This window comes from Curcuma longa, chromosome 16, assembly GCF_044706935.1.
Source record: "Curcuma longa cultivar G26 ecotype Majalengka, Jawa Barat chromosome 16, ITB_CL_G26_1.1, whole genome shotgun sequence".
In the NCBI taxonomy this organism is placed as follows: Eukaryota; Viridiplantae; Streptophyta; class Magnoliopsida; order Zingiberales; family Zingiberaceae; genus Curcuma; species Curcuma longa.
The window spans coordinates 2,164,644-2,181,203 of record NC_133876.1 but is presented as its reverse complement, the minus strand read 5'-3'; the positions used below and the strand labels follow the sequence as shown (position 1 = coordinate 2,181,203).

The window sequence follows — 16,560 nt, the reverse complement described above, 5'->3', positions numbered from 1 at the left end:
TATTAGGTTCTAGTTATATGTAAGTTTGATTTTTTATTTAATAAAAATTTATTTATATTCTTTTAATACATATCAAATCAATTATATAAAATAAATAAATTTAAATAAGTCTTTAAATTAAATTAATAATTTAAAATTCAATTTATTAATATTCATAATAATAATTATGAACTATCGATATGATAAATAAATTAAAAATAATAAAATAAATAAATAAAATTATATTATATTATTGAATTTAATAATTAATTAAATAAATTTATAATTATAAAATTTTTAAATAAGTTTGATATAGAGCTCAATAACATCTGATTTAAATGAATCAAATTTAAACCAAATTTAAATTTAAAAAAATAAAATTAAACTTCATAATTTTATGTTCGATTTAATTTGAGTTGATTATCTTCAAATAAATTTGAACATCAAATTCTATTTGACTTACTCGTTACGGCCCTATACAGAAGAATTCAAGTCTCCGGGGCAATGGTGCAACGGTAGGACATCCGGGTTGTAACTCAGGGACCCGCAGTTCGATCCCCAGCTACGGCGTATTTGTAGGAATTTTTCTCCAAATGGAGAACGCAATCAAAGGATGCTGGGCATCTGGATTGGCCGCCGTATGCGCTTCCCGGATTTACCCTGGTGGTCGATGGGAAACTTCTGTGGGATCGGACCGACCACCCCAGAGATGTGGCTACTGGAATTATCATTTTCTTTTTACACAAGAATTCAACTAAAAAGTCAATCAAAGCATCACAATTGTTCAGTTGGCCGCCCATATTATATTTAATTAAAATATAAAAAATTACATAAGATGAAGATTTGAATTCTTGACCATTGTACTAACTAAAAAATCAAGCTTGAATTATACAATTTAATGAAAATTTAAAAAGAGAAAAATAATTTGAGTGTTAAGAAAGATTTTAAAATTTTAAAAATATAACAGATGTTATGATTATTAGGACGCATTACATAATTTTTAAAACTTATATAATATGTTGTAGACATTCAACCGTATTTTAGTTATATATATATATAATAAAGAAAATGATATATTTTTTTTTTATAATTTAGATATCTGAGTCTTCAATTCAATTAATCTCAAAGGTAGACAATATTTTCTTTGTTTAGGAAAGTCTAAGGTTTGGTCCATATAGAGGAGGCAACCTATTCGACTCCACTCGATGCTCAAATCCACTCAGTGCCCAAATCCGACTCCGACTTCACAATTAGCTCAGTTCGATGCCTAACTCCGCGACTAGTTCGGTTCAGTGCCCAACTCTGTAATCCACCTAGCTCCGTGTTCGAGCTATGAGCTTTGAACTCGGCGTCAGATTGACTCCGTGACCTATTCGGTGCACAACCAGCTTAGCTCCCATCGACTCCATGATCTCCCAGATAGAAGTCGACTTCTCAGTCAGCTCAGTCTTATTGAGTTCGCACTCCCACCCAAAAAGCTCAACTCCATCATTCATATGGTCAAGTCGCCACTTGAGTGGGCACACATGAAACGATAAAGTACTCAACGGTATATCACCTACCCCATTAATACAGCATGATTAATACAACATGGTCTTGGACTGTACCAAACCTAGATGATGGGACCCTTAACTACCACAGTGATGGAACATTCTCCTTACCTTAAATGTGACATCCTCTTACAGTCAATGGGATGTTTCCTCTGATAACTCCATATAAATAACACGTTTCTTGGCAGGTTCATACATCCACCCACAATCAACATTTCTCCACTTCCTTCTTTAATTCTCCTTCTTCTCCATCATCGGCCAGGGAACTAACTTGAGTATCGAAATGGTTGCGCTAGAGCACACCCACTGGCCTCCGTTCTCAATCTCTTTCTTCTTCTCTCTGTAGCTTCGGAGGAGCACCATCCTCCCTCATCAGGTCGTAGATCCTGCGTGACTTCATCAACATAAAGGTCAGATATCTGGTGACTCATTTGGAAGCGATCTTAAGTAAGAATAACTATTTAGCCTAGCTTTATTTTAAAGAATTATAAAATATATTTTTGAGAATCAACTAAGTTTTCATCAAAACATGATTTAACATAGAAATCTTACTATCGAGCTCAATGTAAGGTTTTCTATACTGATTGGATGGTTATGATAAATAAGCATTAGGGGTGGGAAAAAATACCGAATTTTCGGTATACCGCACATACCATACCGATATTTACCGTCCATATCGAAAATTTCGGTATACCGAAAAATTCGGTACGGTATTATACCGTACCGAAATTTTCGGTATCGGTAACGGTACACAATTATTATTGTTCGGTATTTCGGTATAGCAACATTTTCGGATAATACCGTACCGAAATTATCAGTATACCAAAATTTTCAATATTTTCGGTGTAATATACTGAAAATTCGGTATTTCGGTATTTCGGTATACCGAAAATACCGAAATTCCGGTATACCGAATTTTCGGTATGGTAACGGTATAGATTTTTTTATGCCGAAATTTTCGGTACGGTATACGGTATCGTATACAAAATTCGGTATACCGTACCGAACCAGCCCTAATAAGCATCCAACCATATTTTGACTTAGATTAAAAATTATATTCATCTTATTGTACATTACATACCAAGATTAAGATGGTAGGCACTTGAAAAAATATATATTATTGCAAAAGATGGCACTCTCATCTAGAGTCCTTTCAGTACTATTTTAAATGATCTGAAAGAAAAGTAAATCATGAAGATTTCATCCTGACAATAGTCCATTATATAGTGAAACAATCATTGTCGACCGTGTGGGGCCGCTAAGGTGGCGGATCCACCTTTTGCAGAAGAGAAAGTGAAACAATCAATGAAATATTTTGTACCTGTTGAGAATATATTCTTGACTTTATTATGGTCATTTTCACGCAAGTACCAATTAGCTATTGTGGCATTTGTAAAGTGCATAATGATTTTATGTAGTTCAGTTATTATAATTGACTTAACGTAACGAAGTTGGATGGATGGTACTTTTCTACTAGAAGTTCATAATGAAGTGAACTCCAGGGTAATTAACAAAGGATGACTGAAGCATCAAGCATCAAGGCATTAGAAATTTCTAGTGAAGTGGAGTATGGAGTAGTTGCTAATTAGACAATTTGAGACTTGTAACAAGGTGGATTAAAAGGTGATTAAGGATAGCTTCAAGCATCCAAAAGGACTAAAAATTATTGACGAGCATTAGTGTTGCCAAATGGGTCGATCCGTGGTGGGATGAACCAATCCATCAAAGTCTCCTTCATCATATGACAAGGTGGGGCAGCCTATCATCTTGACAGACTGAGAAATCTTCAATTCAATCCATGAGCCCACTAAAAAATTAAAAATATATATAAGATTGAAAATTTTAAATTTGGATTGCAGATTAGGTTAGCCAAATCCACGAGCCTATTGAGTTTTCCATTTTAGTTTTAAGTTTTGGAATAAATTTTTTCTTTCAATCTATGGGTCAACTCAAGCCTGTCTCAGCCCGTAACCTGCATTGGGTCAACTAGCTTGGATCTGCATTTAAATGAGTTAATAAAATTTCAATTTAACTTACTTAAATTATTTGACGAGGTGAGTCACTCGACGAACCCAACTCAAATTGATAACTCTAATCAACATAATTTATAGCTAAACTAAGTCTCATAGCCTTATGTAGGTTTATAGGGTGTAACCCAAGTAAAGGCAAAATCTCTAAGAAATTAATTGGAGTGTTCAATTGACTACACAAAAAGTTGTTAGGACTCGTGCGAGCTAGAGGGGGTGATAGCTTCGATCGCTTCTCGTTTTGATGTTTCGTTGTCGTGCTGTTTGAATGCGTAGTGAAACCAAAACGTGACTCAACATATACAACTTTGAAATTTTATTTGATATCCATCTCCTTAAGGCTACTAATCCAAGGGTGTCCACTTTGAGATCGCTATCTTCACTATGAACTCCTCTTTTTCGGAAACTTTCAGACGCAAAGAAGCCTCTTACAAGTTGTTCTTATAAGAACATAATACAACAATAAGAAATAAGAATGTAAATACAGATGAAAACGAAAATAATTTTACAATGAAAATCTTGCTTTTCTTGCTCTTTTGTAGCATTGGTTTCTCTTGGTGATAGGAAATGCAACAGCACTTCATCTCCGAACCCTCAAAAATCGACGTCATCCCCTTTGCACAAAACCTCCTTTCTAAGGTTGACATCAAGCTAAAATTCGTCTACCAATCGATTGGTCTTACTCACCAATCGATTGTCATGTTGGATTCAACCGTTTAAACCTCAGAATGACTATTTTACTTTACCAATCGATTGCATCAATTGATCGGAAGCTCCCAGTCAAACCACCAATCGATTCTGAGGCATTCTGTTCACTAGCTAGGGTTGAGCAATCGATTACCCCAATGATTGATAACTACCAATTGATTGAACCAATTGATTTCAACACATATTGTTCGCTGGCCAATAAGTTGTTAATCAATTGCTCTAATCAATTGCATCAATTGATTGCTTAAAGTAGCAAACCCGAAATTCTGAGTTTAAGGTTTGTCAATCGATTGGTGAACCCTAATTTCAATCTTTTCAAGGTTGAATTCATGTATTGCTTGATATTCGATATGACCTCAACCTACCAAGTATTTCTCTACTCAACATCCAATCATTCGTGACCTGTTGGGACTTCCATTGCTTAGCATTCGATCAATTTTGACCTGTCAGAACTTTCTTTGTCCAACATTCAATCATCCATGACCTATTAGGACTTTTTGTTGTCCAATATCCAGTCAATTTTGACTTGTTAGGATTTTCATCATCACCAAGTATCTAGTCTTACATGATCCACTTGGACTTTCCATCTTGTGTCAAGTATTTGGTGCACCTTGACTCACTTGAACTTTTCTCTTACCAACTTCTCATTGAACTTCTGATTATCAAATGTCTGGTCTACCTTGATCCACTTGGACTTTCCTCTTCCTAACTTCTCCTTGGACTTTTGATCACTAAGTATGTGGTCAACTTTAACCCTGCTAGATTTTCCTCCTACAAATTTTCCATTATACTTCCAATCATTAAGTGTTTGGTCAACCTTAACCCACTTGAACTTTCCTCTTGCCAACTTTCCATTGGACTTCCGATCAATAAGTGTCCAATCAACCTTGACTCACTTGGACTTTCATCATGCATCCAACTTCCTGTTGGACTTTTGATCACTAAGTGTCCGGTCAACCTAGACTCACTTGAACTTTTTGTTGTCAACTTTCCATTGGACTTTCGATCACCAAGTATCCGATTAATCTTGATCCACTTAGACTTTCCTCTTGCTATCAAGTATCTAATCAATTTTAACCTATTTGACATCAAACATTGAAATCCAACTCAAATCCACTCGCGCTTGATCAACTTTATCAACTTTGATCTGAAGTCAATTGCACCAACAAAAGGTTCATAAAATAAAGTATTTCTTTATAAGTTCTAATTGACTAAATTCAGATCTAGTTAATTAGAAGGATGAGAAGTTGATTGGATAGGTTTCTCTAGTTGATTATCCAACTAATAGTTGGCTAAAGATTGATTATATTTGCCTAATTAATTGTGTGAAGGCAAGTAAAATATAATTATTAGGGATGATCCTATAAAATAAAAAGGTGGATCCATTGTCTCAACAGCCTCTTAGAGCCGACTCTATGGGTATAGAGTGAGGTAAATTTAAATACACAATTAAGACTTGCATGATAGAGTGAATTTCAAATTGTGAATTCCTATAAGATTCGATCTTATAGGATTTTGAGTTGTGTTAAATGAAGGATGTAGGTAGTGCCACACAAATATTTGCAGCAATAATTTTAAAGAATATTTTTATTTTTATTTCCAATGATTTGGATTTTTTATCATTATCATAATAATTGCCTTTTTATAGTGTCATCATTTTGGTAAAAAAAAATCAGAATAGTGACGGTCTGTTCAATCATAGCGAGTTCATTTATTTAGTTATAACACATGATTTCATTGAGTTATAACAAATGTTTTATTTATTTTAACTGCAATAAGTGCTACCATTTGATTAAAAAAAAACTTAACGAAACAAATGATAAATTCGAAACAAATGTCTTCGTTTGGTTGTAATAGTTGTTTTATTTAATTATAATAGGTACATGACAAAGATTACAATCAAATATCTTCGTTTGGTTGTAATTTGTTTTATTTAATTATAATAGGTACATATAATAATAATAAAAGAATATAAATGTTTTCAGGGATGAGTTAGCAAGTTTTGTAATAAAAAATTAATTAAAATGTAGCTTTTAGAATTTGATTATGTTTTTATTATTTCTAATAAATAATATTTAAAAATGAGTTTATAATAAAATTTATGTGCAAATAATATCAGTGTAGGTTATTAAAAAAAATTAACGTTGTATACCGTGCAGAGCCAAATTTTATAATGTTCAACTTAAGATACTCAAATTAAATATAGTCTAAAATAAATTAAATTATTAAAATAATTATTATTTAAAATTGACTTGATTTTTTTTCATAAATTTGAATTTTATTCAAGTTTAGTTTGAATTTGATTCGTTTAGATAAGATCAAGTTCTCAATTTAAACTCGTTTGAAAATTTATAATTTTAAGCTTATTTGATAGATTATTAAATTTAATAATATAAATTTATTTATTTTAAAAATTTATTTATTTATTTATTATATTATTGAGAATTTTATTTATGAACATTGCTCATAAATTTTATTGATGAATATCAATATTATTTACATGTGTATATATATATACAGAGGTGACATTCTGCGCGATCCCCTGTGCGACCCCTGTGTGCGACACAGCTGACCCCTCAGCTTCCAGCAGCTGTCGTCACGCCGTCCGATCACCATCGATCGTCGGACCAGGCCCGTTCGACGCACCACTTGTCGGCGCATCGGCCGATGTCGGATTCCGACCGGATTGTGGTTGGAATCCGGCATAACCGAAAACACGTCGGCAGTGGCACGTGGCGTTCCTGCGACTAGATTCCAGCCGCGATTTGGCCGAGAACGCCGCGTGCCACTGCCGACGTGTTCCGGCCAAATTACGCCGGATTCTGACCACAATCAGGTTGGAATCCGACACCGGCCGAAGCGTCGACGAGTGACGCGTCGATCGGGTCCGGTCCGGCGCCCACCGATGGTCGGGCGACGAGGCCGCAATGGTAGGAACAACGGCGGGTTAGGCGTAGAGAGCACTGTGCATTCCCACATTTGGACGACCATATCTGCACGATCACGCGTGATTGATGATGATTAGCTTGGCGCGCATGATTGCGCACCGGAATGGCGCGCATAATATCAATTATATATATATATATATATATTCAATTAGTTTAATAAGTTATTTAAGTTTATTTATTTAATTATTTTAATATATTAAATAAATTTTCATCAAATTGAATATCAATTTTATTTATTTATTTTTTACTTTACATGAGGTATTTAACATTTTCAATCGATTAATTTTAAAAATGATCGATTTGGTTCCACAAGAATTTTTACTAGACCACTATGATAAATTAAAAAGTAATGATAATAATCTAATTTTTCTATTGTGAAAAATTATAAATTTTAATTTATATTTTTATATATAATCGTGTGATCAACCACGGGAAAGAACGACAGATTTTATTTTATTTTTAAAAAAAAAAGAATAATTTGATTCGTTTATCCTCCTAAAAAATTTGATTTTTTTTTCAAGAGAAGGGCAACTCCCTATTTTTTTTATGTTCATTCTGCCTTATGACACGGTTGGTGTGGAATTGGACTGCGAGAGAAAGCCGGTGGACGAGGTCGCGAAATGGTCTCGTTGGTTGCTACTTCGCTGTCTCCTCAAATAGCCGGCTCTTCCGTTTCGGCGAATGTCACTTTGAGCTCGTTTCCTCGCTCTTCCTTGCGGGCACAGGTTGTTTTCCGCAATTTGCAATCTAGGGCGAGCTCTGGATCCCTTTTTCGACGCCACTGCTCCGAGAACAACCACAACCACGGAGATGAACTGTTCGACGTAAGGCCCGCGCTTGGCTTCTTTCCCTTTTTGTTTTTTTTTTGCTTCTTTTTTTGTATCCAACAATGGAGAGGTTCAGATGGAATCGTGTACAGCAGGCGTTCTCAGTGCTTCCGTCAAGCATACCATGGGACAATGGGGACGTATGGTCAACATTCGCAGCTTATTTCTTCATCTTGCACGTACCTTTGAGCTTTGGAGGACTCTCAATCGTTGCCAGTATCCTTCACGAGCCTGACCTAGATCCCCTCACCATGGTGAGTGAGCTTATTTCCGGTTAACAATTCTTTTTGATGATTGTTGAACATGTTCGCTTCATTCAATTTAAAAAGACGACCTTTCTTGATTGAGCAACTACTACACAATTGCAGGTCGTCTCCCTAAGCACGCTGCAAGTTATAGAATATGCTGGAGCTTTGACTCTGTTGTATTACAACGCAAAGAGAAAATCCAACCTTTGGAGTTTCTTCCTAGGAAAAAACTCCCTGGAAGAAAGAAGTTGGGTTACAGCATCTGCAGTGGGCATTGGATCTTTGATAGGGATGATGTTTCTCACATCTATTGTTGCTGATATGCTGTTTGGGCCTAAGGTCAGTTAGTCTACTTAAATGTAATTTCAAGAAGAAAATCTATTTATTTCGCAGGACCTTAATTTTTCTTTTTTGCATGTGTGTGGGAAATGCTTTTTCCTCTAATGGAATCAATAGTTGATACAATCAAAAGATGGAAACATGTACTGTTAATTCACTCAAGTAGTTGTTCTTACAACTCTTTACAGGATAAATCTCCTCGATATCAATATTATACGCTGAAAAAAGATCGCTCATGATAGTCTGGCAAGATTTTTGCATGACTAAATGTTTTCCCCTAGTTAATAAAGTGTTCTTTGGTTGAATGTTGTATGCAGTGACATAGATTCCTCTGAACAGTATGGAGCGGTTTGTTCTTTTGTTAAAATAAATTGTCCGCTGTCATTTTTTTTCAAGAAGTATAGACAATTGATTTTTCTGTTTGAGTGACTTTTTAAGTCAAAATGTATGTCTCACACCTGATTATCTAGAATATGTTCTTAATTATTTGAAATCTTCCATTTTTGAAGAATCAAGTAACTTCTGTCTTCATCTTCGTATAGGTATAAAAGAACTAATGTTCTAGGATCAAAACTATTGTTATTGCAGTCATGAATGTCATAGAGATTGATGGTTTTAAATCTCAAAAGGTACCATGGTTAAAAATCTTGTTCACGAGCTGGGGTTTCAGTCCCTAGTCGGAATAAGCCAGTTTTGTGACGTTTTGGTAGTGGATGCCATTTGTTCCAATGAGGAGGAAGAGGAGGAGAGAGAAGAAAAGGAGGGGGAAGAAGTGGAAGAGAGGTAGAGGAGGTCATAAATTATAAAATTTTTAAATAAATTTAATGTGAGAGTTTGATAATATTTAAATAAATTAAATTTAAATTTAAAAAAAATAATTTTTTATTTTATTTATTATATTATTAATAATTTTATTATTTAATATGATTTATAAATTTTATTTGTGAATATCATTCATCAATATTGTTCATTCTGCCTTGGCACGGTTGGTGTGGAATTGGACTGCGAGAGAAAGCCGGTGGACGAGGTCGCGAAATGGTCTCGTTGGTTGCTACTTCGCTGTCTCCTCAAATAGTCGGCTCTTCCGTTTCGGCGAATATCACTTTGAGCTCGTTTCCTCGCTCTTCCTTGCGGGCACAGGTTGTTTTCCGCCATTTGCAATCTAGGGCGAGCTCTGGATCCCTTTTGCGACGCCACTGCTCCGAGAACAACCACGGAGATGAACTGTTCGACGTAAGGCCCGCGCTTGGCTTCTTACCCTTTTTGTTTTTGTTTTTGCTTCTTTTTTGTATCCAACAATGGAGAGGTTCAGATGGAATCGTGTACAGCAGGCGTTCTCAGTGCTTCCGTCAAGCATACCATGGGACAATGGGGACGTATGGTCAACATTCGCAGCTTATTTCTTCATCTTGCACGTACCTTTGAGCTTTGGAGGACTCTCAATCGTTGCCAGTATCCTTCACGAGCCTGACCTAGATCCCCTCACCATGGTGAGTGAGCTTATTTCCGGTTAACAATTCTTTTTGATGATTGTTGAACATGTTCGCTTCTTTCAATTTAAAAAACGACCTTTCTTGATTGAGCAACTACTACACAATTGCAGGTCGTCTCCCTAAGCACGCTGCAAGTTATAGAATATGCTGGAGCTTTGACTCTGTTGTATTACAACGCAAAGAGAAAATCCAACATTTGCAGTTTCTTCCTAGGAAAAAGCTCCCTGGAAGAAAGAAGCTGGGTTACAGCATCTGCAGTGGGCATTGGATCTTTGATAGGGATGATGTTTCTCACATCTATTGTTGCTGATATGCTGCTTGGGCCTAAGGTCAGTTGGTCTAAAATGTAATTTCTGGAAGAACATCTATTTATCTCGTAGGACCTTGATTTTTATTTTTTGCATGTGTGTGGGAATTGCTTTTTCCTCCAATGGAATCAATAGCTGATATAATCAAAAGATGGAGAATTGTACTGTTAATTCACTCAAGTAGTTGTTCTTATAACTCTTTACAGGACAAATCTCCTCCATATCAATATTTTATGCCGAAAATTACCCCCCATCTAGAAAAATGATCGCTCATGATAGTCGGCAAGATTTTTTGCATGACTAAATGTTTTCCCCTAGTTAATACAGTGTTCTGTGGTTGAATGTTGTATGCCGTGACATAGATTCCTCTGAACAGTATGGAGTGGTTGTTCTTTTGTGAAAATAAATTGTCCGTTGTCATTTTTTTTCAAGAAGTATAGACAATTGATTCTCCTGTTTGAGTGACTTTTTTAAAGTCAAAATATATGTCTCACACCTGATTATCTACAATATGCTACTTATTAATTATTTGAAATCTTCCATTGTTGAAGAATCAAGTAACTTCTTTCTTCATCTTCTTATTGGTATCAAAGAACTAATGTTCTAGGATCAAAACTATTGTTATTGCATTCATGAATGCCATAGAGATTGATGGTTTTAAATCCGAAAAGGTACCATGGTTAAAAATCTTGTTCACGAGTGGGGGTTTCGGTCCTTAGCCGAAATAAGCCAGTTTTGTGTCGCTTTGGTAGTGGATGCCATTTGTTCCAATGAGGAGGAAGAGGAGGAAGAGGAGGAGAGAGAAGAAAAGGAGGAGGAAGGCACTACAAAATAAACCATAATTAGTGACCGAAATTTGGGTTGTTAATCGATCGTTAATTGGACTTAGTGATCACTTAGCGCCTGAATTATTTGGTTGCAATAATTTTGATCGCCAACTGACTTTAGCGAAACCGGCCCGGCAGGATGCCGGGCCGGTTAAGGTTCAAGGCTGCTTGAACCGGCGGTTCAACCGCCGGTTAACCGGCGGTTTGAACCGCCGGTTCAAGTTTTTTAATTTTTTTTTTTGGGTAGCCGTTGGAACCGTAGCCATTGAACCGAAACCGGCGGTTCGGAGCCGTTGGAGGCTTTTTTTCTTTTTTTTTTTGATTTTTTTTTCAACGGATGAGATCATTTGACCGTTTTTTGATCAATGGCTATGATTTAGTGTCCGTTATGATCCAAATTCTATAAATAGGGAGCTCATTTCATCATTTTTCACACACTTCTCTACTCTCTAACTCTCATTCTCAACTTCGTAAGTTCGCGTTCTTTCGTTTCCGAGCTCCGACTCCATCTTTCGACTACAATGGAAGGAGGCCGCGGTGGAAGTTCTTCACATCGATCTCGGAGGGGGAAAGAAATAGCGCACGAGGATCCCATCATCCAATCCACCGACGATGAGATCGAGGCCCAACACCTTCCGACGCCCGAAACACAAGGAAGTAATGATGCAATTACTTCTAAGGTTCGGGAACCTCCTCCTCTTAAATCTACTATTTTTACAAAACATTTTGAGAAAGTCACTCTTCCATCGGGAGAAATGCGTGCAAAATGCAAGCATTGTAATGCTTCCTACAAATTCCAAGCCGGCGGCGGCTATGGGTCGTTAAAACGACATGTAGAAACGAAGCACCCGACAGAATATGGACTTGACTTATCTCAAACATAATTATCTAGATTTTCTACCGGTAGTAGTACTGATTCTGGTTTATTTTTATATTCTGATAATAAATTAAGAGAATCATTAGCTAAATTTGTTTCCGTAGAACATTTGTCTTTTAGTTTTGGATCTAAATGCACATTTGAAGATTTTTGTAAAGAATCTCTTAATCCTAGTGCTAAACGTGTTCCTAGGACTACACTTACCCGTACAATTAAAAAATTAGTAAAACAAGGAAAAAAGAATTTAATTGATGAATTTAGTAAATTAAATAATAAAGTTTCTTTATGTGCCGATATTTGGAGCGATCATTGGCAAACTCATTCCTATATGGGTGTGACTTGCCATTGGATTGATAGCTCTTGGATCCTCCAAAAACGGTTGATAGCTTATAGAGTTTTTGATGAATCACATACTGCTCATAACATTGCACAATTATTATGTTTAATTTTAGAAGAATATGGATTAACTCATAAAATATTTTCAATATCATTAGATAATGCTAGTTCTAATACCGCTTCTATAGATGAATTAAAATTTGTTTGTCAACCTGTTATTGGTGGTTTATTTTTTCATATTCGTTGTGTTTGCCATGTTTTAAATTTATGTGTTCAAGATGGATTAAGACTTTTAGAAAATTATATTAAACCAATTAGAATTGCAATTTCTTATTTATGGTCTCATCCATCTATGATGAAACAATGGGGTAGATTTTGTAGAGCTAATGGAATGAGACCTAAAAAATTTCCACGTGATGTACCAACACGTTGGAATTCTACATATCAATTATTACAAGATTCATTTCAATATAAAGATTTATTATGTTTATTTTTTACAGAAAATAGTAATACTAATATATATTTATTTTCACAACAATGGAATATTTGTAGTAGTATTTGTGAAATTTTAAAAGTTTTTAATGATGCAACCGAACAACTTTCCGGTGTTTATTATCCTACTGCTCATTTAGTTTTAGTGAATTTTTGTAGTATAGTATTAATTTTAAATGAACATATTAATAATGAAGCTTTAACTTCTTGTATAGTAGCTATGAAAACAAAATGGGAAAAATATTTTTATTTAATTCCTGAAATTTATTTAGTTGCATTTGCTTTAGATCCTAGATTTAAATTAGAAGTTTTACAAGAAATGCTAACTTTATATTATGACGCTTTAATTCCTGTTAAAGATTCTTCTTCTCCTAATCCCGCTAATATTATATATATTATTAGAAATTATTTATCTGATATTTATAATCAATATTATGTTAAATATGGAACACAAACTAATATTTCTGAAACACAACAACAAACTACTAATGTTAATTTAAAACTTTCAAAAGCACAACTTTTATTAAAAGAACGGACGAAACGTCCACGAGGATCCTCAAGTTCCACACAGGAACTTGAGAATTATTTTACCACTTCTTTTGATTTTAATGAAGCAGACAGCGAAGATTTCGATATTTTGAAGTGGTGGTCACAGAAGGCTTCAGGTTTTCCCGTTCTCTCGGTAATTGCCAAAGAAATTTTAGCATGTCCAGTGTCAACTGTTGCTGTGGAGCAGACATTCAGTGCCGGCGGCAACATATTAGATGAACGACGATCAACTATGTCTCCCGACTCATTGGAAGCCCAAGCATTACTCGACGATTGGACCAGAGCCGAGAAGAGAATCCAAGGAATGCAACTTTCAGAAGACGAAGCCGAAGAATTTGATACGGAAGGAACGAATACGACGGGAGGAACGGGAGGAAATGGAAGTGAGTGAATGAGTGATGTAAAAGGGTAAAAATGTAAAAGAACTACGTGGGCTTTGATTCCCCTATACCCTAAGGGGATACGTAGGCAACTTAATAAGTGCAAGCCCTTTTTTCAATAAATTTTAAATTTAATAAATTTTAAATTTTAATTTTTTTAATATAATAATCTCGAACCGTCGCGAACCGTGGCGAACCGAACCGTGAACCGGCGGTTCCGAACCGTGAACCGTAACCGTCTTGGGCGGTTAAGGTTAAGGGTCGACCTGCCATGAACCGTCGAACCGGCGGTTCCGAACCGTCGAACCGTCGGTTCCGAACCGTGGTCGGGTCTTATATCAATGAGATTACAACAAATAATAAAATTTAAATAGACGCCCCTTGTTAATTATTATGTATTAAAAGGATCTTTCATCTCATCTTCATTATTTTATTTTCTAAAATTATTTTTATTTTTTATATTGTTATAACAACTATAAGACCATGGCTGCTACTCAATAATTATAATAGTTGTCACAGATAAAAATCATAATTACTACAATATAATAATAATTAGTATTAATCAGAAATAAATTATCTATAATTGTAGTAGCATGATTATCTATATTAACCAATTCATCTCTAATGTAACATGATGTTGATCTATATTAATCAATATTGATAAATGTTAATAAAAAATGAAAATGTATTATATTATAAAAGTTATGAATTGTAGATGCTATACTATAATATTATTAGTATTGATTCAGAATTATTATTATAACATAATATTGATTAATATTAATTAATGAGATGAGTATCTATATTATTTTCTATAACATTATTTATAAAGTACAATTGTGAATATTTTGAGTATCATTTATAATTACTATAATATACAATATAGTTTATTAGTATTAATAAAGTTAAAATGTCCATAGTATAATAATTATGAACTAGTAATTACTATAATAATATTAAAAATAAAAATAATTTTAAAAAATAAAATATAACAGGACAGGATGGGATATTTTTTAATAATAAATGAAAAAGGAGGATTCCAATAAAAAGGAATTCTTCCCTTTTGATTTTTGTTTTAAAAAATTTGACACTAAAAAAATGTCGAGATCTACAAAAGCCTTTTTTTTAATATTACAATGATTATTAATTAACCCCTCTTTAGATTACTAGTTTATGAAATGATCACGTGCCAACCGCCTAAGCAAGTGCTACAGCGTTTTTTCAAGGCATTATTTTTGGATTAACATTTTAATTACTGTCAGAATATAATGGTGTGTTAATAAAACCATAAAAATCTAGGGCTTAAATGAAATTTTCTCTATTTCCTCTGGCGGTTTACAAGAAGATTCCATTCACACTTAATTATATACGAATAAAAAAAAATCATAACGAACCTTCCTTTATGAGTTTATTATCAAATCCAGGCCTTGGAAGGCGACGCTGCTACTGCCTTCTTCAGTTCATTCTCCACCTCGCTCGGTTTCGCTCTCCCACTCCCCGAGATGCTCTCCGGCGGCGGCGCAGATCTCCCCGCTTCCCGCCTCCAAATCGAGATCCATGACGACGACCTCTGCTCCAGGCTCCTCTCCAAGCACGACTCCGCCGGAAACCCTTCCTTCCGAGTTCTCTACTACGGCGTCGCCTCCGGGGCCGTCCCCTTCCTATGGGAGTCCCAGCCCGGAACCCCCAAGCACACCAGCTCCGCCGCCGCCCTCCCTCCCCTCACTCCTCCCCCTTCCTACTTCAACCGCACCGGGAGCAAGCCCGTAGACGAGAAGCCCTCCAAGTCCCGATTCATCCACGCCGTGCTCCCCAAGCTCAGCTTCCGCAAGGTCCACATTTCTCCCTCCTCCTCCCTATCCCCCTCACATTCTTCCGCGGGACGCTCTAGCAATGCTAGGACGCCGCCCTATTTCTCGCACCAGGACTCCGACGACGAGAACGGTGTGCCACCCTTCTCGAACCTGTGCTTCTCTATCCGCGGCCGCCGCCCCGACGTCCCGGTGAAGAATGCCTTGCTCGCGATGGTCAGGCGTGGATCTACCCGCGGCGGTGTCCACTAGAGTTGGCGGTCGGAGATCAACAGCTCTTACAAGATTTGGGGGAAAGAAAAGGCATCTCTTGGCTCTCATCTGCCAAAGAAGAGAAATTGTGAGTGTAATAGTGATAATGGGCTGTTTGTGAAACTATTTAAGAATAAAATCAGATTTTGATGGTCTGCGTTTCATAACTCGCTGTCTCGTCTCCTTTTGTGAAGTTTTGATCTTTGTCCTTGTCTCTGCTATCGCTATCTCCCTCTAGTTGCATGTAAGTTCATGATGACAAATGGAGTTTGGTTTTAATGGAAGCTTCAAGGTCGTATCTTCGAAGAACAAGGATACAAGAACATGAACCATAAAAAGAGAAAAAAGGACTCAAGAGTCAAAGACAGATCCAAGAAACATGATAAGATGGCTGCAGCTTCCACCTAACATGGTTGATGTTCTACAATCTCTGTAGTGACACCATGTGAGCATCCATGCGCAATTGGGGGGACCTAGAAAATAGGTTTCAAGTACATTATAATTCAAGGGGAAAGCAACTTGTAAGATCTCATTATTTTACTTGCAAGTCAAAGTTTCACAGTCAATTGTTTATTCAAGTAAAAGAATCAGTTAAAGCAGAGAAACCAA

At 35.9% G+C, this 16,560-nt stretch overlaps 3 protein-coding genes across 3 annotated transcripts; all 3 read left to right on the top strand.

Moving 5' to 3' along the window:
- The first annotated feature begins 7,784 nt into the window (after positions 1 to 7,784).
- Positions 7,785 to 8,635, top strand: LOC141847556 (uncharacterized). Its single transcript, XM_074735614.1, has 3 exons — positions 7,785 to 8,036; positions 8,135 to 8,293; positions 8,408 to 8,635. The coding sequence occupies exons 1-3, from the start codon at positions 7,833 to 7,835 to the stop codon at positions 8,633 to 8,635; spliced, it is 591 nt and encodes a 196-aa protein (XP_074591715.1). The 5' UTR covers positions 7,785 to 7,832.
- A 992-nt stretch (positions 8,636 to 9,627) lies between these two features.
- On the top strand, positions 9,628 to 10,469 carry LOC141847555 (uncharacterized). Its single transcript, XM_074735613.1, has 3 exons — positions 9,628 to 9,859; positions 9,958 to 10,116; positions 10,230 to 10,469. The coding sequence occupies exons 1-3, from the start codon at positions 9,662 to 9,664 to the stop codon at positions 10,467 to 10,469; spliced, it is 597 nt and encodes a 198-aa protein (XP_074591714.1). The 5' UTR covers positions 9,628 to 9,661.
- Positions 10,470 to 15,352: 4,883 nt separating this feature from the next.
- Positions 15,353 to 16,063, top strand: LOC141848102 (uncharacterized). Its single transcript, XM_074736223.1, has one exon. The coding sequence runs from the start codon at positions 15,391 to 15,393 to the stop codon at positions 15,949 to 15,951; it is 561 nt and encodes a 186-aa protein (XP_074592324.1). The 5' UTR covers positions 15,353 to 15,390; the 3' UTR covers positions 15,952 to 16,063.
- The last annotated feature ends 497 nt before the right edge of the window (positions 16,064 to 16,560 follow it).